We start from the raw sequence: 26,405 nt of genomic DNA on the forward strand, positions 1-26,405 counted from the left end.
TTCAGTTCTGCTTCTGGTCCACGCTATATATTTCATAAAACCAGGAAGTAGCTCGTCATCACTGGTCAGCTGGTTTCATTCACCTGCACGTCTCAGGTGAGACCGCCTGGAATCTATCCCAGCATGCATCGGGGTTTGCATTCAGGCTGGACGGCCGACAGAAGGTCTGGAAGCTTCTCTGGAGGTCTTCCAGTGAAGCTTTGAATGTGAAACCAGCTGTAAAGGCGTGATGACTGCTCACGAGCAGAACCGGTCAACGCTTGAGCTCTAAGGGTATCAAGTATGATGTCATCGTGACTCGGACCTGCAGTTACTTCCTGTGTGGAAGCTAACGCCCGCAGGGAACGTACAGAAAAGCCAAGATGTTGTTTTAAGAAGGTGCACATGTGGCACACAGCTGGATGCCGCCTCAGCTCTGCTGCTGCTGAGCTCATTGGTTCTCCACATTAACCTCACAGAGTCATAGATCCCAGCTTCACGACTCGTGTGTTTATGGTGATGCAGTCAACACACAGCAGGGTTCAGTTATCTAATCAACACGGTCGTTTGACATGTTTACTCTGGATGATGATGATGATGTTGTTGTTGTTGTGTACATGTGGTCGGTGTTTGGTCGATAATCCAGAAGAAGAAGAAAAACAACTAAAACTGAGCCAGAAACCCGGACCAGCAGTTATTGGTCCCTCCCTCCTGACTGATCAGTGTCTGGGTGCCTTGCTCAGGGGCACGTGTGCGGTGTGTTGTTGTTTTGGGGAGTCTAACCTGCGTCCTCTCACAGCCGCTTGTGCTTCTCCTCCTGCCTCAGCAGGCTGACGTAGAGACGCAGGAAGCAGTGGCAGACGCCGGCCGAGCAGTACACCGAGGTCGCCAGCAGGGGGAGGAAGGGCAGCTGATGTTGCCACGGCGACAGGGGGAAGACCACCTCGCAGGCGATCGCCACGGCAACCAGTCCCATCAGGTAGACGGACTCGAGGGGGCGGAGCAAACGAGCGCTGAGAGGAGAGCGATCTGATTACTGAGCACTCTGGGTAATGGAGTCAAATACAACTTTGTAGATTAAACGTTATTCTTTAAGTATTATATAATATATATATATGTGTGTATATATATATATATATATATATATATATATATATGTGTGTATATATATATATATATATGTGTGTATATATATATATGTGTATATATATATATATATATGTGTGTATATATATATATATATATATATATATATATATATATATATACACACTAGTGCTGGGCAACGATTAAAATATTTAATCGCGATTAATCTCATTGTTATGACAAAGTTCAATAATGGATTATAAAGCAGTGTATTGCGCATGTTTGCTGGCTTTGATCCACTGGTCTTGTCATCCTCTTGTTGTTATGTTTATGTATCGTCTCTTGTCTTTCAGTTTATGAAAAAAAAAGAAGATTTTTTTATTTAAAAAAATGCGTTAACGCGCGATAAAATAATTGTCGGCATTAATTGATGAATGCGTTAACTTGCCCAGCACTAATATATATATATGTATATATGTGTATATGTGTGTATATGTGTGTACCGGTACTTTCTTTACCTGTGGAGTTTCCTCAGAGCAGTGAAAGAGTAGATGGTGAACATCAGCATCAGAAACACTTTGATGGGCAGCTCTGAACCACAGACGAGGAAGTATTCAGATATTTCACTACAGTACTAATACCACACTGTAGGAATACTCTGTTATAGTAAGAGTACTAATACCACACTGTAGGAATACTTTGTTACAGTAAAAGTACTAATACCACACTGTAGAAATACTCTGTTACAGTAAAAGTACTAATACCACACTGTAGAAATACTCTGTTACAGTAAAAGTAATAATACCACACTGTAGAAATACTCTGTTACAGTAAGAGTACTAATACCACACTGTAGGAATACTCTGTTATAGTAAGAGTACTAATACCACACTGTGGAACTACTGTTACAGTAAAAGTACTAATACCACACTGTAGAAATACTCTGTTACAGTAAGAGTACTAATACCACACTGTAGGAATACTCTGTTATAGTAAGAGTACTAATACCACACTGTAGGAATACTCTGTTATAGTAAGAGTACTAATACCACACTGTGGAACTACTGTTACAGTAAAAGTACTAATACCACACTGTAGAAATACTCTGTTACAGTAAAAGTACTAATACCACACTGTAGAAATACTCTGTTACAGTAAAAGTAATAATACCACACTGTAGAAATACTCTGTTACAGTAAGAGTACTAATACCACACTGTAGGAATACTTTGTTACAGTAAAAGTACTAATACCACACTGTAGAAATACTCTGTTATAGTAAGAGTACTAATACCACACTGTAGGAATACTTTGTTACAGTAAAAGTACTAATACCACACTGTAGAAATACTCTGTTACAGTAAGAGTACTAATACCACACTGTGGAACTACTGTTACAGTAAAAGTACTAATACCACACTGTAGAAATACTCTGTTACAGTAAAAGTACTAATACCACACTGTAGAAATACTCTGTTACAGTAAAAGTACTAATACCACACTGTAGGAATACTCTGTTACAGTAAACATACTAATACCACACTGTAGAAATACTCTGTTACAGTAAGAGTACTAATACCACACTGTAGGAATACTCTGTTACAGTAAAAGTACTAATACCACACTGTAGGAATACTCTGTTACAGTAAAAGTACTAATACCACACTGTAGAAATACTCTGTTACAGTAAAAGTACTAATACCACACTGTAGAAATACTCTGTTACAGTAAAAGTACTAATACCACACTGTAGGAATACTCTGTTATAGTAAGAGTACTAATACCACACTGTAGAAATACTTTGTTACAGTAAACATACTAATACCACACTGTAGAAATACTCTGTTACAGTAAGAGTACTAATACCACACTGTAGGAATACTCTGTTACAGTAAAAGTACTAATACCACACTGTAGGAATACTCTGTTACAGTAAAAGTACTAATACCACACTGTAGGAATACTCTGTTACAGTAAAAGTACTAATACCACACTGTAGGAATACTCTGTTATAGTAATAGTACTAATACCACACTGTAGAAATACTCTGTTATAGTAAGAGTACTAATACCACACTGTAGGAATACTCTGTTATAGTAAGAGTACTAATACCACACTGTAGGAATACTCTGTTATAGTAAGAGTACTAATACCACACTGTAGGAATACTCTGTTATAGTAAGAGTACTAATACCATGCTGTAGGAATACTCTGTTACAGTAAAAGTACTAATACCACCCTGTAGGAATACTCTGTTACAGTAAGAGTACTAATACCACACTGTAGGAATACTCTGTTACAGTAAAAGTACTAATACCACCCTGTAGGAATACTCTGTTATAGTAAGAGTACTAATACCACACTGTAGGAATACTCTGTTATAGTAAGAGTACTAATACCACACTGTAGGAATACTCTGTTATAGTAAGAGTACTAATACCACACTGTAGGAATACTCTGTTATAGTAAGAGTACTAATACCACACTGTAGGAATACTCTGTTATAGTAAAAGTACTAATACCACCCTGTAGGAATACTCTGTTATAGTAAGAGTACTAATACCACACTGTAGGAATACTCTGTTATAGTAAGAGTACTAATACCACACTGTAGGAATACTCTGTTATAGTAAAAGTACTAATACCACCCTGTAGGAATACTCTGTTATAGTAAAAGTACTAATACCACCCTGTAGGAATACTCTGTTATAGTAAGAGTACTAATACCACACTGTAGGAATACTCTGTTATAGTAAGAGTACTAATACCACACTGTAGGAATACTCTGTTATAGTAAGAGTACTAATACCACACTGTAGGAATACTCTGTTATAGTAAAAGTACTAATACCACCCTGTAGGAATACTCTGTTATAGTAAAAGTACTAATACCACACTGTAGGAATACTCTGTTATAGTAAAAGTACTAATACCACCCTGTAGGAATACTCTGTTATAGTAAGAGTACTAATACCACACTGTAGGAATACTCTGTTATAGTAAGAGTACTAATACCACACTGTAGGAATACTCTGTTATAGTAAGAGTACTAATACCACACTGTAGGAATACTCTGTTATAGTAAGAGTACTAATACCACACTGTAGGAATACTCTGTTATAGTAAGAGTACTAATACCACACTGTAGGAATACTCTGTTATAGTAAGAGTACTAATACCACACTGTAGGAATACTCTGTTATAGTAAGAGTACTAATACCACACTGTAGAAATACTCTGTTATAGTAAGAGTACTAATACCACACTGTAGGAATACTCTGTTATAGTAAGAGTACTAATACCACACTGTAGGAACACTCTGTTATAGTAAAAGTACTAATACCACACTGTAGGAATACTCTGTTACAGTAAAAGTACTAATACCACACTGTAGGAAAACTCTGTTATAGTAAGAGTACTAATACCACCCTGTAGGAATACTCTGTTACAGTAAAAGTACTAATACCACACTGTAGGAATACTCTGTTATAGTAAGAGTACTAATACCACACTGTAGAAATACTCTGTTACAGTAAGAGTACTAATACCACACTGTAGGAATACTCTGTTACAGTAAAAGTACTAATACCACACTGTAGGAATACTCTGTTACAGTAAACATACTAATACCACACTGTAGGAATACTCTGTTACAGTAAAAGTACTAATACCACACTGTAGAAATACTCTGTTACAGTAAGAGTACTAATACCACACTGTAGGAATACTCTGTTACAGTAAAAGTACTAATACCACACTGTAGAAATACTCTGTTACAGTAAGAGTACTAATACCACACTGTAGGAATACTCTGTTATAGTAAGAGTACTAATACCACACTGTAGAAATACTCTGTTATAGTAAGAGTACTAATACCACACTGTAGGAATACTCTGTTACAGTAAGAGTACTAATACCACACTGTAGGAATACTCTGTTATAGTAAGAGTACTAATACCACACTGTAGGAATACTCTGTTATAGTAAGAGTACTAATACCACACTGTAGGAATACTCTGTTACAGTAAAAGTACTAATACCACCCTGTAGGAATACTCTGTTATAGTAAGAGTACTAATACCACACTGTAGGAATACTCTGTTATAGTAAGAGTACTAATACCACACTGTAGGAATACTCTGTTATAGTAAAAGTACTAATACCACCCTGTAGAAATACTCTGTTATAGTAAGAGTACTAATACCACACTGTAGGAATACTCTGTTACAGTAAGAGTACTAATACCACACTGTAGAGATACTCTGTTACAGTAAAAGTACTAATACCACCCTGTAGGAATACTCTGTTACAGTAAGAGTACTAATACCACACTGTAGGAATACTCTGTTATAGTAAGAGTACTAATACCACCCTGTAGGAATACTCTGTTATAGTAAGAGTACTAATACCACACTGTAGAGATACTCTGTTACAGTAAAAGTACTAATACCACCCTGTAGGAATACTCTGTTATAGTAAAAGTACTAATACCACCCTGTAGGAATACTCTGTTACAGTAAGAGTACTAATACCACACTGTAGGAATACTCTGTTACAGTAAAAGTACTAATACCACCCTGTAGGAATACTCTGTTATAGTAAGAGTACTAATACCACACTGTAGAAATACTCTGTTATAGTAAGAGTACTAATACCACACTGTAGAAATACTCTGTTATAGTAAGAGTACTAATACCACACTGTAGGAATACTCTGTTATAGTAAGAGTACTAATACCACACTGTAGAAATACTCTGTTATAGTAAGAGTACTAATACCACACTGTAGAAATACTCTGTTATAGTAAGAGTACTAATACCACACTGTAGGAATACTCTGTTATAGTAAGAGTACTAATACCACACTGTAGAAATACTCTGTTATAGTAAGAGTACTAATACCACACTGTAGAAATACTCTGTTATAGTAAGAGTACTAATACCACACTGTAGAAATACTCTGTTATAGTAAGAGTACTAATACCACACTGTAGAAATACTCTGTTATAGTAAGAGTACTAATACCACACTGTAGAAATACTCTGTTATAGTAAGAGTACTAATACCACACTGTAGGAATACTCTGTTACAGTAAGAGTACTAATACCACACTGTAGGAATACTCTGTTACAGTAAAAGTACTAATACCACACTGTAGGAATACTCTGTTATAGTAAGAGTACTAATACCACACTGTAGAAATACTCTGTTATAGTAAGAGTACTAATACCACACTGTAGGAATACTCTGTTACAGTAAGAGTACTAATACCACACTGTAGGAATACTCTGTTATAGTAAGAGTACTAATACCACACTGTAGGAATACTCTGTTATAGTAAGAGTACTAATACCACACTGTAGGAATACTCTGTTACAGTAAAAGTACTAATACCACCCTGTAGGAATACTCTGTTATAGTAAGAGTACTAATACCACACTGTAGGAATACTCTGTTATAGTAAGAGTACTAATACCACACTGTAGGAATACTCTGTTATAGTAAAAGTACTAATACCACCCTGTAGAAATACTCTGTTATAGTAAGAGTACTAATACCACACTGTAGGAATACTCTGTTACAGTAAGAGTACTAATACCACACTGTAGAGATACTCTGTTACAGTAAAAGTACTAATACCACCCTGTAGGAATACTCTGTTACAGTAAGAGTACTAATACCACACTGTAGGAATACTCTGTTATAGTAAGAGTACTAATACCACCCTGTAGGAATACTCTGTTATAGTAAGAGTACTAATACCACACTGTAGAGATACTCTGTTACAGTAAAAGTACTAATACCACCCTGTAGGAATACTCTGTTATAGTAAAAGTACTAATACCACCCTGTAGGAATACTCTGTTACAGTAAGAGTACTAATACCACACTGTAGGAATACTCTGTTATAGTAAGAGTACTAATACCACACTGTAGGAATACTCTGTTACAGTAAGAGTACTAATACCACACTGTAGAGATACTCTGTTACAGTAAAAGTACTAATACCACCCTGTAGGAATACTCTGTTACAGTAAGAGTACTAATACCACACTGTAGGAATACTCTGTTATAGTAAGAGTACTAATACCACCCTGTAGGAATACTCTGTTATAGTAAGAGTACTAATACCACACTGTAGAGATACTCTGTTACAGTAAAAGTACTAATACCACCCTGTAGGAATACTCTGTTATAGTAAAAGTACTAATACCACCCTGTAGGAATACTCTGTTACAGTAAGAGTACTAATACCACACTGTAGGAATACTCTGTTATAGTAAGAGTACTAATACCACACTGTAGAAATACTCTGTTATAGTAAGAGTACTAATACCACACTGTAGGAATACTCTGTTACAGTAAGAGTACTAATACCACACTGTAGGAATACTCTGTTATAGTAAGAGTACTAATACCACACTGTAGGAATACTCTGTTATAGTAAGAGTACTAATACCACACTGTAGGAATACTCTGTTACAGTAAAAGTACTAATACCACCCTGTAGGAATACTCTGTTATAGTAAGAGTACTAATACCACACTGTAGGAATACTCTGTTATAGTAAGAGTACTAATACCACACTGTAGAGATACTCTGTTACAGTAAAAGTACTAATACCACCCTGTAGGAATACTCTGTTACAGTAAGAGTACTAATACCACACTGTAGGAATACTCTGTTATAGTAAGAGTACTAATACCACCCTGTAGGAATACTCTGTTATAGTAAGAGTACTAATACCACACTGTAGAGATACTCTGTTACAGTAAAAGTACTAATACCACCCTGTAGGAATACTCTGTTATAGTAAAAGTACTAATACCACCCTGTAGGAATACTCTGTTACAGTAAGAGTACTAATACCACACTGTAGGAATACTCTGTTATAGTAAGAGTACTAATACCACACTGTAGAAATACTCTGTTATAGTAAGAGTACTAATACCACACTGTAGGAATACTCTGTTACAGTAAGAGTACTAATACCACACTGTAGGAATACTCTGTTATAGTAAGAGTACTAATACCACACTGTAGGAATACTCTGTTATAGTAAAAGTACTAATACCACCCTGTAGAAATACTCTGTTATAGTAAGAGTACTAATACCACACTGTAGGAATACTCTGTTACAGTAAGAGTACTAATACCACACTGTAGAGATACTCTGTTACAGTAAAAGTACTAATACCACCCTGTAGGAATACTCTGTTACAGTAAGAGTACTAATACCACACTGTAGGAATACTCTGTTATAGTAAGAGTACTAATACCACCCTGTAGGAATACTCTGTTATAGTAAGAGTACTAATACCACACTGTAGAGATACTCTGTTACAGTAAAAGTACTAATACCACCCTGTAGGAATACTCTGTTATAGTAAAAGTACTAATACCACCCTGTAGGAATACTCTGTTACAGTAAGAGTACTAATACCACACTGTAGGAATACTCTGTTATAGTAAGAGTACTAATACCACACTGTAGAAATACTCTGTTATAGTAAGAGTACTAATACCACACTGTAGGAATACTCTGTTACAGTAAGAGTACTAATACCACACTGTAGGAATACTCTGTTATAGTAAGAGTACTAATACCACACTGTAGGAATACTCTGTTATAGTAAGAGTACTAATACCACACTGTAGGAATACTCTGTTACAGTAAAAGTACTAATACCACCCTGTAGGAATACTCTGTTATAGTAAGAGTACTAATACCACACTGTAGGAATACTCTGTTATAGTAAGAGTACTAATACCACACTGTAGGAATACTCTGTTATAGTAAAAGTACTAATACCACCCTGTAGAAATACTCTGTTATAGTAAGAGTACTAATACCACACTGTAGGAATACTCTGTTACAGTAAGAGTACTAATACCACACTGTAGAGATACTCTGTTACAGTAAAAGTACTAATACCACCCTGTAGGAATACTCTGTTACAGTAAGAGTACTAATACCACACTGTAGGAATACTCTGTTATAGTAAGAGTACTAATACCACCCTGTAGGAATACTCTGTTATAGTAAGAGTACTAATACCACACTGTAGAGATACTCTGTTACAGTAAAAGTACTAATACCACCCTGTAGGAATACTCTGTTATAGTAAAAGTACTAATACCACCCTGTAGGAATACTCTGTTACAGTAAGAGTACTAATACCACACTGTAGGAATACTCTGTTACAGTAAAAGTACTAATACCACCCTGTAGGAATACTCTGTTATAGTAAGAGTACTAATACCACACTGTAGAAATACTCTGTTATAGTAAGAGTACTAATACCACACTGTAGAAATACTCTGTTATAGTAAGAGTACTAATACCACACTGTAGGAATACTCTGTTATAGTAAGAGTACTAATACCACACTGTAGAAATACTCTGTTATAGTAAGAGTACTAATACCACACTGTAGAAATACTCTGTTATAGTAAGAGTACTAATACCACACTGTAGGAATACTCTGTTATAGTAAGAGTACTAATACCACACTGTAGAAATACTCTGTTATAGTAAGAGTACTAATACCACACTGTAGAAATACTCTGTTATAGTAAGAGTACTAATACCACACTGTAGAAATACTCTGTTATAGTAAGAGTACTAATACCACACTGTAGAAATACTCTGTTATAGTAAGAGTACTAATACCACACTGTAGAAATACTCTGTTATAGTAAGAGTACTAATACCACACTGTAGGAATACTCTGTTACAGTAAGAGTACTAATACCACACTGTAGGAATACTCTGTTACAGTAAAAGTACTAATACCACCCTGTAGGAATACTCTGTTATAGTAAGAGTACTAATACCACACTGTAGGAATACTCTGTTATAGTAAGAGTACTAATACCACACTGTAGGAATACTCTGTTACAGTAAGAGTACTAATACCACACTGTAGAGATACTCTGTTACAGTAAAAGTACTAATACCACCCTGTAGGAATACTCTGTTACAGTAAGAGTACTAATACCACACTGTAGGAATACTCTGTTACAGTAAAAGTACTAATACCACCCTGTAGGAATACTCTGTTATAGTAAGAGTACTAATACCACACTGTAGAAATACTCTGTTATAGTAAGAGTACTAATACCACACTGTAGAAATACTCTGTTATAGTAAGAGTACTAATACCACACTGTAGGAATACTCTGTTATAGTAAGAGTACTAATACCACACTGTAGAAATACTCTGTTATAGTAAGAGTACTAATACCACACTGTAGAAATACTCTGTTATAGTAAGAGTACTAATACCACACTGTAGGAATACTCTGTTATAGTAAGAGTACTAATACCACACTGTAGAAATACTCTGTTATAGTAAGAGTACTAATACCACACTGTAGAAATACTCTGTTATAGTAAGAGTACTAATACCACACTGTAGGAATACTCTGTTATAGTAAGAGTACTAATACCACACTGTAGAAATACTCTGTTATAGTAAGAGTACTAATACCACACTGTAGAAATACTCTGTTATAGTAAGAGTACTAATACCACACTGTAGAAATACTCTGTTATAGTAAGAGTACTAATACCACACTGTAGGAATACTCTGTTATAATAAGAGTAATAATACCACGCTGTAGAAATACTCTGTTATAGTAAGAGTACTAATACCACACTGTAGGAATACTCTGTTACAGTAAGAGTACTAATACCATGCTGTAGGAATACTCTGTTACAGTAAAAGTACTAATACCACCCTGTAGGAATACTCTGTTACAGTAAGAGTACTAATACCACACTGTAGGAATACTCTGTTACAGTAAAAGTACTAATACCACCCTGTAGGAATACTCTGTTATAGTAAGAGTACTAATACCACACTGTAGGAATACTCTGTTATAGTAAGAGTACTAATACCACACTGTAGAAATACTCTGTTATAGTAAGAGTACTAATACCACACTGTAGAAATACTCTGTTATAGTAAGAGTACTAATACCACACTGTAGGAATACTCTGTTATAGTAAGAGTACTAATACCACCCTGTAGAAATACTCTGTTATAGTAAGAGTACTAATACCACACTGTAGGAATACTCTGTTATAGTAAGAGTACTAATACCACCCTGTAGAAATACTCTGTTATAGTAAGAGTACTAATACCACACTGTAGGAATACTCTGTTATAGTAAGAGTACTAATACCACCCTGTAGAAATACTCTGTTATAGTAAGAGTACTAATACCACACTGTAGGAATACTCTGTTATAATAAGAGTACTAATACCACGCTGTAGAAATACTCTGTTATAGTAAGAGTACTAATACCACACTGTAGGAATACTCTGTTATAATAAGAGTACTAATACCACGCTGTAGAAATACTCTGTTATAGTAAGAGTACTAATACCACCCTGTAGAAATACTCTGTTATAGTAAGAGTACTAATACCACACTGTAGGAATACTCTGTTATAATAAGAGTACTAATACCACACTGTAGGAATACTCTGTTATAGTAAGAGTACTAATACCACACTGTAGAAATACTCTGTTATAGTAAGAGTACTAATACCACACTGTAGAAATACTCTGTTATAGTAAGAGTACTAATACCACACTGTAGGAATACTCTGTTATAGTAAGAGTACTAATACCACACTGTAGAAATACTCTGTTATAGTAAGAGTACTAATACCACACTGTAGAAATACTATGTTATAGTAAGAGTACTAATACCACACTGTAGGAATACTCTGTTATAGTAAGAGTACTAATACCACCCTGTAGAAATACTCTGTTATAGTAAGAGTACTAATACCACACTGTAGAAATACTCTGTTATAATAAGAGTACTAATACCACACTGTAGGAATACTCTGTTATAATAAGAGTACTAATACCACACTGTAGGAATACTCTGTTATAGTAAGAGTACTAATACCACCCTGTAGAAATACTCTGTTATAGTAAGAGTACTAATACCACACTGTAGGAATACTCTGTTATAGTAAGAGTACTAATACCACACTGTAGAAATACTCTGTTATAGTAAGAGTACTAATACCACACTGTAGGAATACTCTGTTATAGTAAGAGTACTAATACCACACTGTAGAAATACTCTGTTACAGTAAGAGTACTAATACCACACTGTAGGAATACTCTGTTATAGTAAGAGTACTAATACCACACTGTAGGAATACTCTGTTATAGTAAGAGTAATACCACACTGTAGAAATACTCTGTTATAGTAAGAGTACTAATACCACACTGTAGGAATACTCTGTTATAGTAAGAGTACTAATACCACACTGTAGAAATACTCTGTTATAGTAAGAGTACTAATACCACACTGTAGAAATACTCTGTTATAGTAAGAGTACTAATACCACGCTGTAGGAATACTCTGTTACAGTAAGAGTACTAATACCACACTGTAGGAATACTCTGTTACAGTAAGAGTACTAATACCACACTGTAGGAATACTCTGTTATAGTAAGAGTACTAATACCACACTGTAGAAATACTCTGTTATAGTAAGAGTACTAATACCACACTGTAGAAATACTCTGTTATAGTAAGAGTACTAATACCACACTGTAGGAATACTCTGTTATAGTAAGAGTACTAATACCACACTGTAGGAATACTCTGTTACAGTAAGAGTACTAATACCACACTGTAGAAATACTCTGTTATAGTAAGAGTACTAATACCACACTGTAGAAATACTCTGTTATAGTAAGAGTACTAATACCACACTGTAGAAATACTCTGTTATAGTAAGAGTACTAATACCACACTGTAGGAATACTCTGTTATAGTAAGAGTACTAATACCACACTGTAGAAATACTCTGTTATAGTAAGAGTACTAATACCACACTGTAGAAATACTCTGTTATAGTAAGAGTACTAATACCACACTGTAGAAATACTCTGTTACAGTAAAAGTACTAATACCACACTGTAGAAATACTCTGTTATAGTAAACATACTAATACCACACTGTAGAAATACTCTGTTCTAGTAAGAGTACTAATACCACGCTGTAGGAATACTCTGTTATAGTAAGAGTACTAATACCACACTGTAGAAATACTCTGTCATAGTAAACATACTAATACCACACTGTAGAAATACTCTGTTATAGTAAGAGTACTAATACCACACTGTAGAAATACTCTGTTATAGTAAGAGTACTAATACCACACTGTAGAAATACTCTGTTATAGTAAGAGTACTAATACCACACTGTAGGAATACTCTGTTATAGTAAGAGTACTAATACCACACTGTAGAAATACTCTGTTATAGTAAGAGTACTAATACCACACTGTAGAAATACTCTGTTATAGTAAGAGTACTAATACCACACTGTAGGAATACTCTGTTATAGTAAGAGTACTAATACCACACTGTAGAAATACTCTGTTATAGTAAGAGTACTAATACCACACTGTAGAAATACTCTGTTACAGTAAAAGTACTAATACCACACTGTAGAAATACTCTGTTATAGTAAACATACTAATACCACACTGTAGAAATACTCTGTTCTAGTAAGAGTACTAATACCACGCTGTAGGAATACTCTGTTATAGTAAGAGTACTAATACCACACTGTAGAAATACTCTGTTACAGTAAAAGTACTAATACCACACTGTAGAAATACTCTGTTACAGTAAAAGTACTAATACCACACTGTAGGAATACTCTGTTATAGTAAAAGTACTAATACCACACTGTAGAAATACTCTGTTATAGTAAGAGTACTAATACCACACTGTAGGAATACTCTGTTATAGTAAGAGTACTAATACCACACTGTAGGAATACTCTGTTATAGTAAGAGTACTAATACCACACTGTAGAAATACTCTGTTATAGTAAGAGTACTAATACCACCCTGTAGGAATACTCTGTTATAGTAAAAGTACTAATACCACACTGTAGAAATACTCTGTTATAGTAAGAGTACTAATACCACACTGTAGGAATACTCTGTTATAGTAAACATACTAATACCACGCTGTAGAAATACTCTGTTATAGTAAACATACTAATACCACACTGTAGAAATACTCTGTTACAGTACAATGATCCTTCAGTAAAGTATGTCGGTATATTCAGTAAAATGTTTGAGGTATTCACACCGTGTCTGTTGTACTATTATGTATTCTATCATGAGAGTATTGTGACTCATACATTCATGTAAAAGCAGGATTTCACTGTAGTTTGTTCAGCTGGAGCTCATTCTGAACTATTACCTCATGATTATTGTTATCATTGATTCATCTGCTGATTGTTTGGTTTGTAAAATGATTGTAAATATTGAGAGAAGGCGTCTCACTGAGACGTTGAGGTGTTTACCTGCGGGGCTGAAGAGCAGCGGGAACAGAGAGTAATGAGCTGTGGTGGTCAGAAGCAGGTAGATCCCAGCATCCTCTCTGCTCTCCACCGCCAGGATGCTGCAGGGAGAACCGAGGAGCAGCAAGAAAAGACGTAGAAGAGTAGAAGTAGAGGTAGCAGGACACGGGAGTGCAATAGTTGAGTTCAGCTGTTTCCTTACATTCCACCGCCGTGTGAAACATCAGGTAGATGTGCGAGCGGCTCACCTGAGAGGCAGGACGGCGAGGAGGATGGCCTTCTCGTGGACGTGCCAGCCGAACATGAAGGAACCCAGAGCGCAGAGCAGCAGGCAGCGCAGGAAACCCCGAGCACCGCGAGGACGCCACCAGATGGAGGCGACCGCCGGCTGCAGAGAGGAAGAACATGAGACTGAACTCCACCGGTCACTTGCTGAACTCTACCGGTCACCTGCTGAACTCTAACGGTCACTTGCTGAACTCTAACGGTCACTTGCTGAACTCTAACGGTCACCTGCTGAACTCTACCGGTCACCTGCTGAACTCTAACGGTCACCTGCTGAACTCTAACGGTCACTTGCTGAACTCTAACAGTCACTTGCTGAACTCTAACGGTCACTTGCTGAACTCTAACAGTCACTTGCTGAACTCTACCGGTCACCTGCTGAACTCTAACGGTCACTTGCTGAACTCTAACAGTCACTTGCTGAACTCTAACAGTCACTTGCTGAACTCTAACGGTCACTTGCTGAACTCTAACGGTCACTTGCTGAACTCTAACAGTCACTTGCTGAACTCTAACGGTCACTTGCTGAACTCTAACGGTCACTTGCTGAACTCTAACAGTCACTTGCTGAACTCTAACAGTCACTTGCTGAACTCTAACGGTCACTTGCTGAACTCTAACGGTCACTTGCTGAACTCTAACAGTCACTTGCTGAACTCTACCGGTCACCTGCTGAACTCTAACGGTCACTTGCTGAACTCTAACGGTCACTTGCTGAACTCTAACGGTCACTTGCTGAACTCTAACGGTCACTTGCTGAACTCTACCGGTCACCTGCTGAACTCTAACGGTCACTTGCTGAACTCTAACGGTCACTTGCTGAACTCTAACAGTCACTTGCTGAACTCTACCGGTCACCTGCTGAACTCTAACGGTCACTTGCTGAACTCTAACGGTCACTTGCTGAACTCTAACGGTCACTTGCTGAACTCTACCGGTCACCTGCTGAACTCTAACGGTCACTTGCTGAACTCTAACGGTCACTTGCTGAACTCTAACGGTCACTTGCTGAACTCTACTGTGTTTACTGATCTCTACCGTGTCCACTGATCTCTACCGTGTTTACTGATCTCTACCGTGTCCACTGATCTCTACCGTGTTTACTGATCTCTACCGTGTCCACTGATCTCTACCGTGTTTACTGATCTCTACCGTGTTCACTGATCTCTACCGTGTTTTCTGATCTCTACCGTGTTTACTGATCTCTACCGTGTTCACTGATCTCTACCGTGTCCACTGATCTCTACCGTGTCCACTGATCTCTACCGTGTTTACTGATCTCTACCGTGTTCACTGATCTCTACCGTGTTCTCTGATCTCTACCGTGTTTACTGATCTCTACCGTGTTCACTGATCTCTACCGTGTCCACTGATCTCTACCGTGTCCACTGATCTCTACCGTGTTCACTGATCTCTACCGTGTTTACTGATCTCTACCGTGTCCACTGATCTCTACCGTGTCCACTGATCTCTACCGTGTTTACTGATCTCTACCGTGTCCACTGATCTCTACCGTGTTTACTGATCTCTACCGTGTTCACTGATCTCTACCGTGTCCACTGATCTCTACCGTGTCCACTGATCTCTACCGTGTTCTCTGATCTCTACTGATCTCTACCGTGTTCACTGATCTCTACCGTGTTCTCTGATCTCTACTGATCTCTACCGTGTTTACTGATCTCTACCGTGTTCACTGATCTCTACCGTGTTCTCTGATCTCTACCGTGTTTACTGATCTCTACCGTGTTCACTGATCTCTACCGTGTCCACTGATCTCTACCGTGTCCACTGATCTCTACCGTGTTCACTGATCTCTACCGTGTCCACTGATCTCTACTGTGTTCACTGATCTCTACCGTGTTTACTGATCTCTACCGTGTTTACTGATCTCTACCGTGTTCACTGATCTCTACCGTGTTCACTGATCTCTACCGTGTCCACTGATCTCTACCGTGTCCACTGATCTCTACCGTGTCCACTGATCTCTACTGTGTCCACTGATCTCCACTGTGTTGCAGTATTTCACTTCATAAGAGTGAAAAGAGTGAAACACTATCGGTCACTTTGTTGCTCACCAGGATGGAGAGCAGAGTGCAGACGAGTGTGACGGAGGGAGTGACGGACGGGAGGACCGAGTGCTGAAACTCCTGAACCAAACCGCCTGTCATGGAGGCTCGAGGAAGCTCCGCCTCCTCCAGCAGCTTCAGACGAACACCTGAACAGGTAGATGTTTCTGTTACAGGCAATCAAGTGGTGCAAGTGGCTTTTTTATACTTTATATGAATAATACTTCAACATTACTTTCCTTGACTTATCACCAAAATCTGATTGGAAGGTAGAAGTAAAATGCAGGTGTGTATGACAGTTAACGGATCAGACAGGACGTCTGGAGTCTCACCCAGCACCGCCAGGCTTTTGTCCAGCATGTTGTAGAGGGCCCAGAAGTTGGGGGCCCAGTAGGCGTGACAGAGGCCCCGCTTAAAGGGGAAGAGACGGGACAGGACCTGAGGGAGCTGCCCCTGAAACAAAGACGCCAACCGTCAGGTCTCACACACATCCCGGCAGCTTCAGGTGAGGTCTTATTCAAATCAAAGAAGAGTTCCCTCAAAGGACTCACCCTGTCCCCAGATACACACTGCAGATTACACACCACTTTCATTCCAGCTTCAGTAATCGAGAGGAAGACTCCACTCACCATGACGATGAAGGGGCCGAAGGACAGAGCGCAGACGGAGAACACGATGCCACCGAGAGACAAGAGACGGAGCGGACTGAAACTCCTCCACCTGATGGAGCCGTCTGCACAAAAACACACACACTTATATGTGTGTGTGTGTGTGTGTGTGTGTGTGTGTGTGTGTGTGTGTGTGTGTGTGTGTGTGAGTGTGTGTGTGTGTGTGTGTGAGTGTGTGTGTGTGTGTCTCTGTGTGTGTGAGTGTGTGTGTGTGTCTCTGTGTGTGTGTGTGAGTGTGTGTGTGAGTGTGTGTGTGAGTGTGTGTGTGTGTCTCTGTGTGTGTGTGTGTGTGTGTGTGAGAGAGTGTGTGTGTGTGTGTGTGTGAGTGTGTGTGTGTGTGTGTGTGAGTGTGTGTGTGTGTGTGTCTCTGTGTGTGTGAGTGTGTGTGTGTGTGTGAGTGTGTGTGTGTGTGTGTGTGTGAGTGTGTGTGTGTGTGAGTGTGTGTGTGTGTCTCTGTGTGTGTGAGTGTGTGTGTCTCTGTGTGTGTGAGTGTGTGTGTGAGTGTGTGTGTGTGTGTGTCTCTGTGTGTGTGTGTGTGTGAGTGTGTGTGTGAGTGTGTGTGTGACTCTGTGTGTGTGAGTCTCTGTGAGTGTGTGTGAGTGTGTGAGTCTCTGTGAGTGTGTGTGAGTGTGTGAGTCTCTGTGTGTGTGAGTGTGTGAGTGTGTGTGTGTGTGTGAGTCTCTGTGTGTGTGAGTGTGTGTGTGTGAGTGTGTGTGTGAGTCTCTGTGAGTGTGAGTGTGTGAGTGTGTGTGTGAGTCTCTGTGTGTGTGAGTGTGTGTGTGTGTGTGTGAGTGTGTGTGTGAGTCTCTGTGAGTGTGTGTGAGTGTGTGTGTCTCTGTGTGTGTGAGTGTGTGTGTGAGTGTGTGTGTGTCTCTGTGTGTGTGAGTCTCTGTGAGTGTGTGTGAGTGTGTGTCTCTGTGTGTGTGAGTGTGTGAGTGTGTGTGTGTGTGAGTGGTACCGTGGTGGTCCTCAGTGAAGCAGTAGCTCCTCAGCAGGTAGACTCCGTAGGCCGGAGCCACGTACAGGTAGATGTGCTTCAGGTTGAGCAGCACGGAGAACAGCAGCGCCCCCTGCAGGTGTCGGTTCTGTCGCACAAAGAAACAAAAACACAAAACTGGATTTCAGCAGCTTGTTGAAATGCAAACGTTGTTTCTATGTCGCGAGTACGAACCTGCAGGTGTTTTGCCACCGAGAGCAGCAGGAACCCGAACAAGAAGCCGTTGTACTGGAAATGAACATCTGAGAGGAAACGTGAAGGTTTGATCTCACGAACATGTTGATTCAATCATTGAAGCCAAAGACTCCACCAACTCACGCTCTGATGCAAAACTTTATTCTTTTTTTAGGTTTTACAAATATTTTATTTTGTAAAACTCAAACTGATAATCCCTTAAATTTTGTTTTTGTATTAAACAAAAACAGTTCAAAGTAAAGAAATAATCTGCATTAAATTAAAATAATGAACTTGCAGGTTAATTAAGTGATTCTTTAAGAACGTTGTGGAACCAGTTTTTGAAATATTCTACAGAATAATAACTCATTTGATTTAAGATCTGGTTTGTTCAACTTTCTTGTTTCTTATAAATAAAGACAACTAATGTTTAAAAACAGCGTTTCTCACTCAACTCATGGAGTGAATGCTCGAGCTCGAATGGACATGTCGAGTCTGATCCCAAACCTTCTGATTTAAGAAGCATTTCAAAGATGACATGAATATCGTCTTCTGAAGGATACGGTCGACGATGAGGAGGCCGAAGTTCCAGAGCAGCAGAACGGCGAGGACGAAGGACGGGCGGCTCAAAACGTCCCGAGAGCCTTTCTGCTCCTGAACGCACCTGCAGCACCTGGAAGAGGGCGGAGCCAATCAGGACGAAGCTACTGGAACCAAATACGGCGTCTTTGATTCACAAGACGTGTGTTAAAAAAACATAAAAGAGTCACAGAGTGAGTTCAACGCTGCAGCTGGTTGTCTCTTAACGTCATCTCTCCTTTGCTGCAGTGACGTCACTGGATCACCAAAATAAAAGCCTGATAGAAAGGTCGGGGGTGCGCGATATGACCAAAGTCTTAAATTACGATATAAGTAACTTTATACAATAGAACTTCCATACAAACAGAAACAACCTCCTCACATGAGACAGCAAAAGACCTAAACACTGCTTTATGGTCTGTGTGACTCGAAATCAGGGGTCTTCAACTCAAATTCCAAAAGGTCCAGATTGAGAAAATCTCCTCGGGCAAAGGTCCGAAACATTACAATAATATTTAACCTGCGCTATATATATATATATATATATAAATTTATATATATATATATATATATATATAAATATTTATATATATATATATATAAATATTTATATATATATATAAATATTTATATATATATATAAATATTTATATATATATATATATATATATATATATATAAATTTATATATATATATATATATAAATTTATATATATTTATATATATATATATATATTTATATATATATATATAAATATTTATATATATATATATAAATATTTATATATATATATATAAATTTATATATATATATATATATATATATATAAATTTATATATATATATATATATATATATAAATTTATATATATATATATATATATCAATTTATATATATATATATATATCAATTTATATATATATATATATAAATTTATATATATATATATATATATAAATATTTATATATATATATATATCAATTTATATATATATATATTTATGCTGATGCTGCGTCAGACCCGCCTATATATAAATATATATATATAGGCGGGTCTGACGCAGCATCAGCGGGTTGCAGCCGTTCAGACACTGGTAGCCAAAATACCATTCCTCCATCCAGTGAGCCTTAACGAACCCTGAGAGACAAATGAACCCATGAACAGGAAGTGACCATATCTGGATTGAGGAGGAGAGACGTAGAGACCTGTCAATCACTGTGTAGCCCCGCCCTAAAGCATCCCCTGCTTTATGGTCTGTGTGACTCTAAATGGACCATAATGTACTAAATGAACATCATGCTGTATTGAAGAAGACTTGAAACTAGAGATTGAGACATAAACTCATGTTTACAATGTTTACTGAGGGAATAAATCAAGAGAGAAGTAGAGTCATTTTCTATAGACTTCTATACAACCAGAGGAGTCGCCCCCTGGTGGACACTAGAGAGAATGCAGCTTTAACACGTGAAGCTTTGACTTCACTCTTCAGAACCGGACTTTGCCGTCTGACTTGAACACACAAGATAGAAATGTAGTTCTGCTGCCACCTACTGGTTACATGTTAAACAGTCACTCTGTATATGTCTAAATCAGCGGCTCCCAAACTTTTTAGGCCGCGCACCCCCTTCTACATCCCGACCGGGTTCGCGCACCCCCCCCCCCCCCCCTTAATAATAAAAAAAAAAAGACGCAACAGAGCCTTTTAAGCCTTCATAGCCGCATAAGAATCGGACCAATGAGAGAACAGTTTGCTCGCGCGTGGCATTTGTTTACAAGATTTAGTCCGCTGTTAAATGTTGCAGTGTGAACACAAACTGCAACATTGTATCATATTAATCCCTGAATCAGAACAAAGCAAACGAACTGAAGGTGTGAAAACGCCCTGAAACACTGCAACAAAGTTTCAATATCTTTCAGTGACACAAGGCGTCACTTTTAAAGAGCAATACGGATGCGAGGACACACGCACAGGCTCAGAGGCAGATTATCACATTTCATTTACAATTAATGAGCGACTAATGAAAGACTCTCTCTCTGTCCCTCTCCTCTTTTACGACTGATAGCTTCAGATGTCCCACCTGACAGTTTTTAAATTAAAATTACATTTTTTTTTAATATTTAATATTATTACACCATCAGACCGCCATTACACTTTTCCTCTCGCGCACCCCCTAGAGGCGGTGCGCGCACCCCACTTTGGGAATCCCTGGTCTAAATGATGCTTTTATTGTGTAGAAAATCCTCTTTACTAATCGATGTTCTTTGGTTCAGACGACGTTCTTTGGTTCAGACGACGTTCTTTGGTTCAGACGACGTTCTTTGGTTCAGACGACGTTCTTTGGTTCAGACGACGTTCTTTGGTTCAGACGACGTTCTTTGGTTCAGACGACGTTCTTTGGTTCAGACGACGTTCTTTGGTTCAGACGACGTTCTTTGGTTCAGACGACGTTCTTTGGTTCAGACGACGTTCTTTGGTTCAGACGACGTTCTTTGGTTCAGACGACGTTCTTTGGTTCAGACGACGTTCTTTGGTTCAGACGACGTTCTTTGGTTCAGACGACGTTCTTTGGTTCAGACGACGTTCTTTGGTTCAGACGACGTTCTTTGGTTCAGACGACGTTCTTTGGTTCAGACGACGTTCTTTGGTTCAGACGACGTTCTTTGGTTCAGACGACGTTCTTTGGTTCAGACGACGTTCTTTGGTTCAGACGACGTTCTTTGGTTCAGACGACGTTCTTTGGTTCAGACGACGTTCTTTGGTTCAGACGACGTTCTTTGGTTCAGACGACGTTCTTTGGTTCAGATGATGTTCTTTGGTTCAGACGATGTTCTTTAGTTCAGACGATGTTCTTTAGTTCAGATGATGTTCTTTGGTTCAGACGATGTTCTTTGGTTCAGACGATGTTCTTTGGTTCAGACGATGTTCTTTAGTTCAGACGATGTTCTTTGGTTCAGACGACGTTCTTTGGTTCAGACGATGTTCTTTAGTTTAGGTCAGGGGTGCCCAATATGTCGATCGTGATCGACCGGTCGATCGGAGGTAGTGCGGGTAGATGGCATGCCATTCAAAATAAATGAGATGTCCTCATGGCATTTGCCACTTGATTTTCTAACACACGGGTCACCACGTATGCGCGGTCAACCGCACGAGCTACTGCAAAACTCCGGCGAGCTAATTAGTCAGCCTTCCAATTTATTTCTACTAAAGAAGCTAAAGCTGCAGCGCCATGATTTGGCAAAGTTCCAAAAGCTGGCGTCAGAACTGCAGACTCAGCGGAAGGCGTGCGTAACGTGACAGCGCGCGCTACACAGAGCAGAGTGTCTGTCAGAGTTTGACACTTTCCAGACTTTGCTTTACTCGAGCCAGTTGCTCCACTTATGTGCTGCACATTTATAAAATAACTCAGTATATATCTATGTATATATATCTATGTATATATATCTATGTATATATATCTATATATATATATATCTATATATATGTATGTATATATCTATGTATATATATGTATGTATATATATCTATGTATATATATGTATGTATATATCTATGTATATATATCTATGTATATATATGTATGTATATATCTATGTATATATATCTATGTATATATATGTATGTATATATCTATGTATATATATCTATGTATATATCTATGTATATATATCTATGTATATATATCTATATATATATCTATGTATATATATACATAGATATATATATATACATAGATATATATCTATATATATATATCTATGTATATATATGTATGTATAGATAGATATCTATCTGTATGTATGTATAGATACATAGATAGATATATGTATGTATAGATGTATGTATGTATGGATGGATGGAGAGATGGAGAGATGGAGAGATAGATAGTATATATATATATATATATACACACACACACACACACACACATATATACATAGATAGATATTCAGCATTTTTAATGTAGGTAGATCATTTTGACTCGGTCATTTTAAAAGTAGCTGGCAAGCCGAAAACGTGTGGGCACCCCTGGTGTAGAAAGTCCTCGTTACTAATAGATGTTGTTTAGTTTAGTAGACGGAGAACAAAAGTGTGTTCAAAGAGACAAAGATCCTCTGAGCAACAGATGAAGAAGAAGAGAAGATTTAAACAGCTTCCTGTTTCAGTGTCAAGAGTTTCACAATAAAAGCATCTTAGAACAAGCTGGAATCAACTTCTTCAGACTTCTCAGTAGAATCAGAAGGTTCGTGCAGAGTTACTGCTGGAACATCAGCTGAACTTATCAGTTTGAACCTGTTTACTGATCGATCCCTCAACGGGATTCTGTCATGTGACTCTGTGGGAAGTTTGAATCATTTCAAACTATTTCAACATGTAAATAAAACATTTGGAGTCTGAATCAAACAGTTTGATATGTGTTAGAATGTTAATTATTAAAGGAGAGAAGAAGACAATGAAACCCGCTCTGTGAGGATGTAATAAGAGACAACGGTAGAATCCAGACTCACTCTCTGGCAGCGTAGATAAAAAGCACGTCGGTGAAGATGACCGACAGCCTCTGGAAGAGCACCGCGGACGGGCTGACGTAGTTCAGGTTCTCCACCAGCAGCATGTCCCCGTCAAAGAGCTGAGCCACCTGGGACAGACCGAGCTCGAACCAGGCGAACAGCGGAGGGTAGTCCAGGGTCCACTCCGACGAGTCCTGCAGGGACCAAAGCGCTCTGTAGTTCACCGGCTGCACAGTTTCTCTCAGAGACTAAGATCAGTGTCTTTAAGGGAGGAATGCATCTCTGAACATGACTCCTCAAATAAACCATCAAGTGAAGAACAGAGGAACGTACTTTAAGTTAAGTTCTGTCACAAATATCCCAGAAAGATTCATCAAAACACAATAAACACAAGAACATCACAACGACCAGCTGAAACACGTAACGTGTCTTCAAGTGTGTGACTTCCTGAATCTCTATTAATCCCGTCAAACAGCAGATACACAACACAGCTGTACAGACTCCTCAACTCCTACAGCTGTGACGTGAATGAACTGGAACGGGGGGGCACCTTTAATGTTCAGGATGCAAGAGAAGCTCGTTTGAGGCTAACGTCTGTTTAAACCAGAGATAGATGTAGGACTGGGCGTGCTGACCTCGTGGTACCACCTGGACACCGGCAGACTGTGAGTGATGGCCAACCAGTTCCTGTGCACCTCGAAGTCTGTGGAGTGACTGAGAGACGGACACAGATTAACATCAGGCCAGTGTGGAGGGCGAAGACACACCAGCCTCCATACAGAAGAAATGACACTTAATCTAGACTCACTAGGAACAGTACACGTCTGGTTTTTCCATTTTTTATAATTATTGTTTCCTAAAAACCTCCCGAGGAACCCTAAAGCGAGATCATTTAACACAGATTACGACACACTTGTATCAGTGAGAGAAATAAAGCCACAACTACAGAATTTAAGCTATAAGTGTACAGACTGTGCTGCTTCTTTATGTTAATACTGACTCTATTGATATACTCTCGTGTTTTAAGACGTTTATACATTGGCAAATATGAGAAACCCTTAAATTTAGGGTTTTTTTGAGGTTTGGATCAAATAAATGTAACATTTTAAGACTTAATCATTCAAATACGTGAGCTAGACGTTCTTCAGGATGTCACTAAATATTTAAGACACGATGTTGAAGCCCGTCGTTATGATTATTGTGTTAATGCAGAAATGACCAGAACTTAACTCATGTATTGATAAACTTTTGTTTTATGACGTGTGCAAGTTGTTTGTGAATACTTCCGCCTCCATAAAAGGATATAAATGTACGTAACACAGCAACAGAGACAAAATCATTCAAACACGTGAGCTAGAAGTGACAGGTTGTGCATTATAGTTATTAATCCGTCTGAAACTTTAGAACTCAGCTTCTAAACAAACTTCTGATGAGAAACAGCGACATCCTGTGGCTGTTTGGCAACATTACCCTGCAAGTTAATAACACGTCGAGTTATGTTACACCAACCATCTTCATATAAACTATACTGTATATAAAGAAGGCACACAGATCATATCGATGCTTTTTCCGCTGGAATCGATGCTTTCAAAACTTCTTTAACGTTAATATGTCATTTTAAATAGTATTTCCCGCTTGTAGCTAACACTAACTAGCTCCTCAGTGTGTTAGCCGGATGCTAACAGACTAATGCTAATGCTAATAAGAAGAGAGAATCGTCCTGGAGCTGCCGCGTTGAGTGTAACTGGTTCCCATCAAAGTGTTCCCACTCACTATGCGTTGATAAACAGACATTTCAGCAAAGAAACACCCAGAGCTAACGCTGGAAACCAGCTCCAGCTGTCCGCCGCCGCCATGACAGTGACGTAGTCGGTCTTCTTCGTCTAACGTTTACGGTGCATTACCGCCTCCTACTGGACCGGAGTATGTAACACATCATGACTTTATGACAGTCTTCATTTCAACACAATAATAATGTTATCTATAAATTAAAAAAATAATATATATATATATATATAGAAGTTATATTCTGGATATTGAACCCTAGTAACGTGGTTGAGTTTGTATGTAAACCTTTATTGACAAGTTCCGTGCCGGACATAAAAGACTGAACTTCTGTTTAAAACATATTTAATGGTTTATATATGAATAATTACCGGATAAAACTTACCAGCTGCTTTGTGATTAATTTATAGTTTTGTTTTCAATATTTTAATAAAACGTTATTGTTGAAGGACAGAACGACAGTCCTGTAATCTTAAATGCCTTTGAGAGCACCTCGTAAAGCTCGGAATTCTGAGCTTCCTGAGTAAAATACAATCATCATGTTGTAAAACGTATTCAGATCCTTAATTTAAGGAAAATTAAAAACATTTAATAACAAGAAGGTCCGTATATGTAAAACCCCCGTCAATAAAAGTCTGTAAATATCGATGGAAAAATGTACTTAATGTGTAAAAAATTTTAATTCACTCTGCAAGATAAATGGCCTCTGTGTTATATTATATTACATTATATTATATTACATTATAATACATTATATTACATAATATTGGATTACATCATATTACATTACATTATATTACATTATATTATATTATATTACATACTATTACATGATATTACATGATATTACATTATATTCTATTATATTGTATCATATTACATTATATCATCGACAGTTGTGCAAAAGTATTCAGGTATTTT

General features: G+C 38.0%; 1 protein-coding gene across 1 annotated transcript; it reads right to left on the bottom strand.

Moving 5' to 3' along the window:
• Nucleotides 1–25,559, bottom strand: alg8 (ALG8 alpha-1,3-glucosyltransferase). Its single transcript, XM_079282854.1, has 13 exons — nucleotides 25,473–25,559; nucleotides 24,335–24,413; nucleotides 23,700–23,893; nucleotides 19,175–19,284; nucleotides 18,612–18,679; nucleotides 18,399–18,525; nucleotides 17,402–17,505; nucleotides 17,105–17,225; nucleotides 16,782–16,921; nucleotides 14,670–14,809; nucleotides 14,425–14,522; nucleotides 1,584–1,656; nucleotides 1–992 (listed from the first exon to the last, which is right to left on the bottom strand). The coding sequence occupies exons 1-13, from the start codon at nucleotides 25,553–25,555 to the stop codon at nucleotides 773–775; spliced, it is 1,557 nt and encodes a 518-aa protein (XP_079138980.1). The 5' UTR covers nucleotides 25,556–25,559; the 3' UTR covers nucleotides 1–772.
• Between the last annotated feature and the right edge of the window lie 846 nt (nucleotides 25,560–26,405).

This window comes from Melanostigma gelatinosum (genome assembly GCF_949748355.1).
Source record: "Melanostigma gelatinosum genome assembly, chromosome: 14".
Lineage (NCBI taxonomy): Eukaryota > Metazoa > Chordata > Actinopteri > Perciformes > Zoarcidae > Melanostigma > Melanostigma gelatinosum.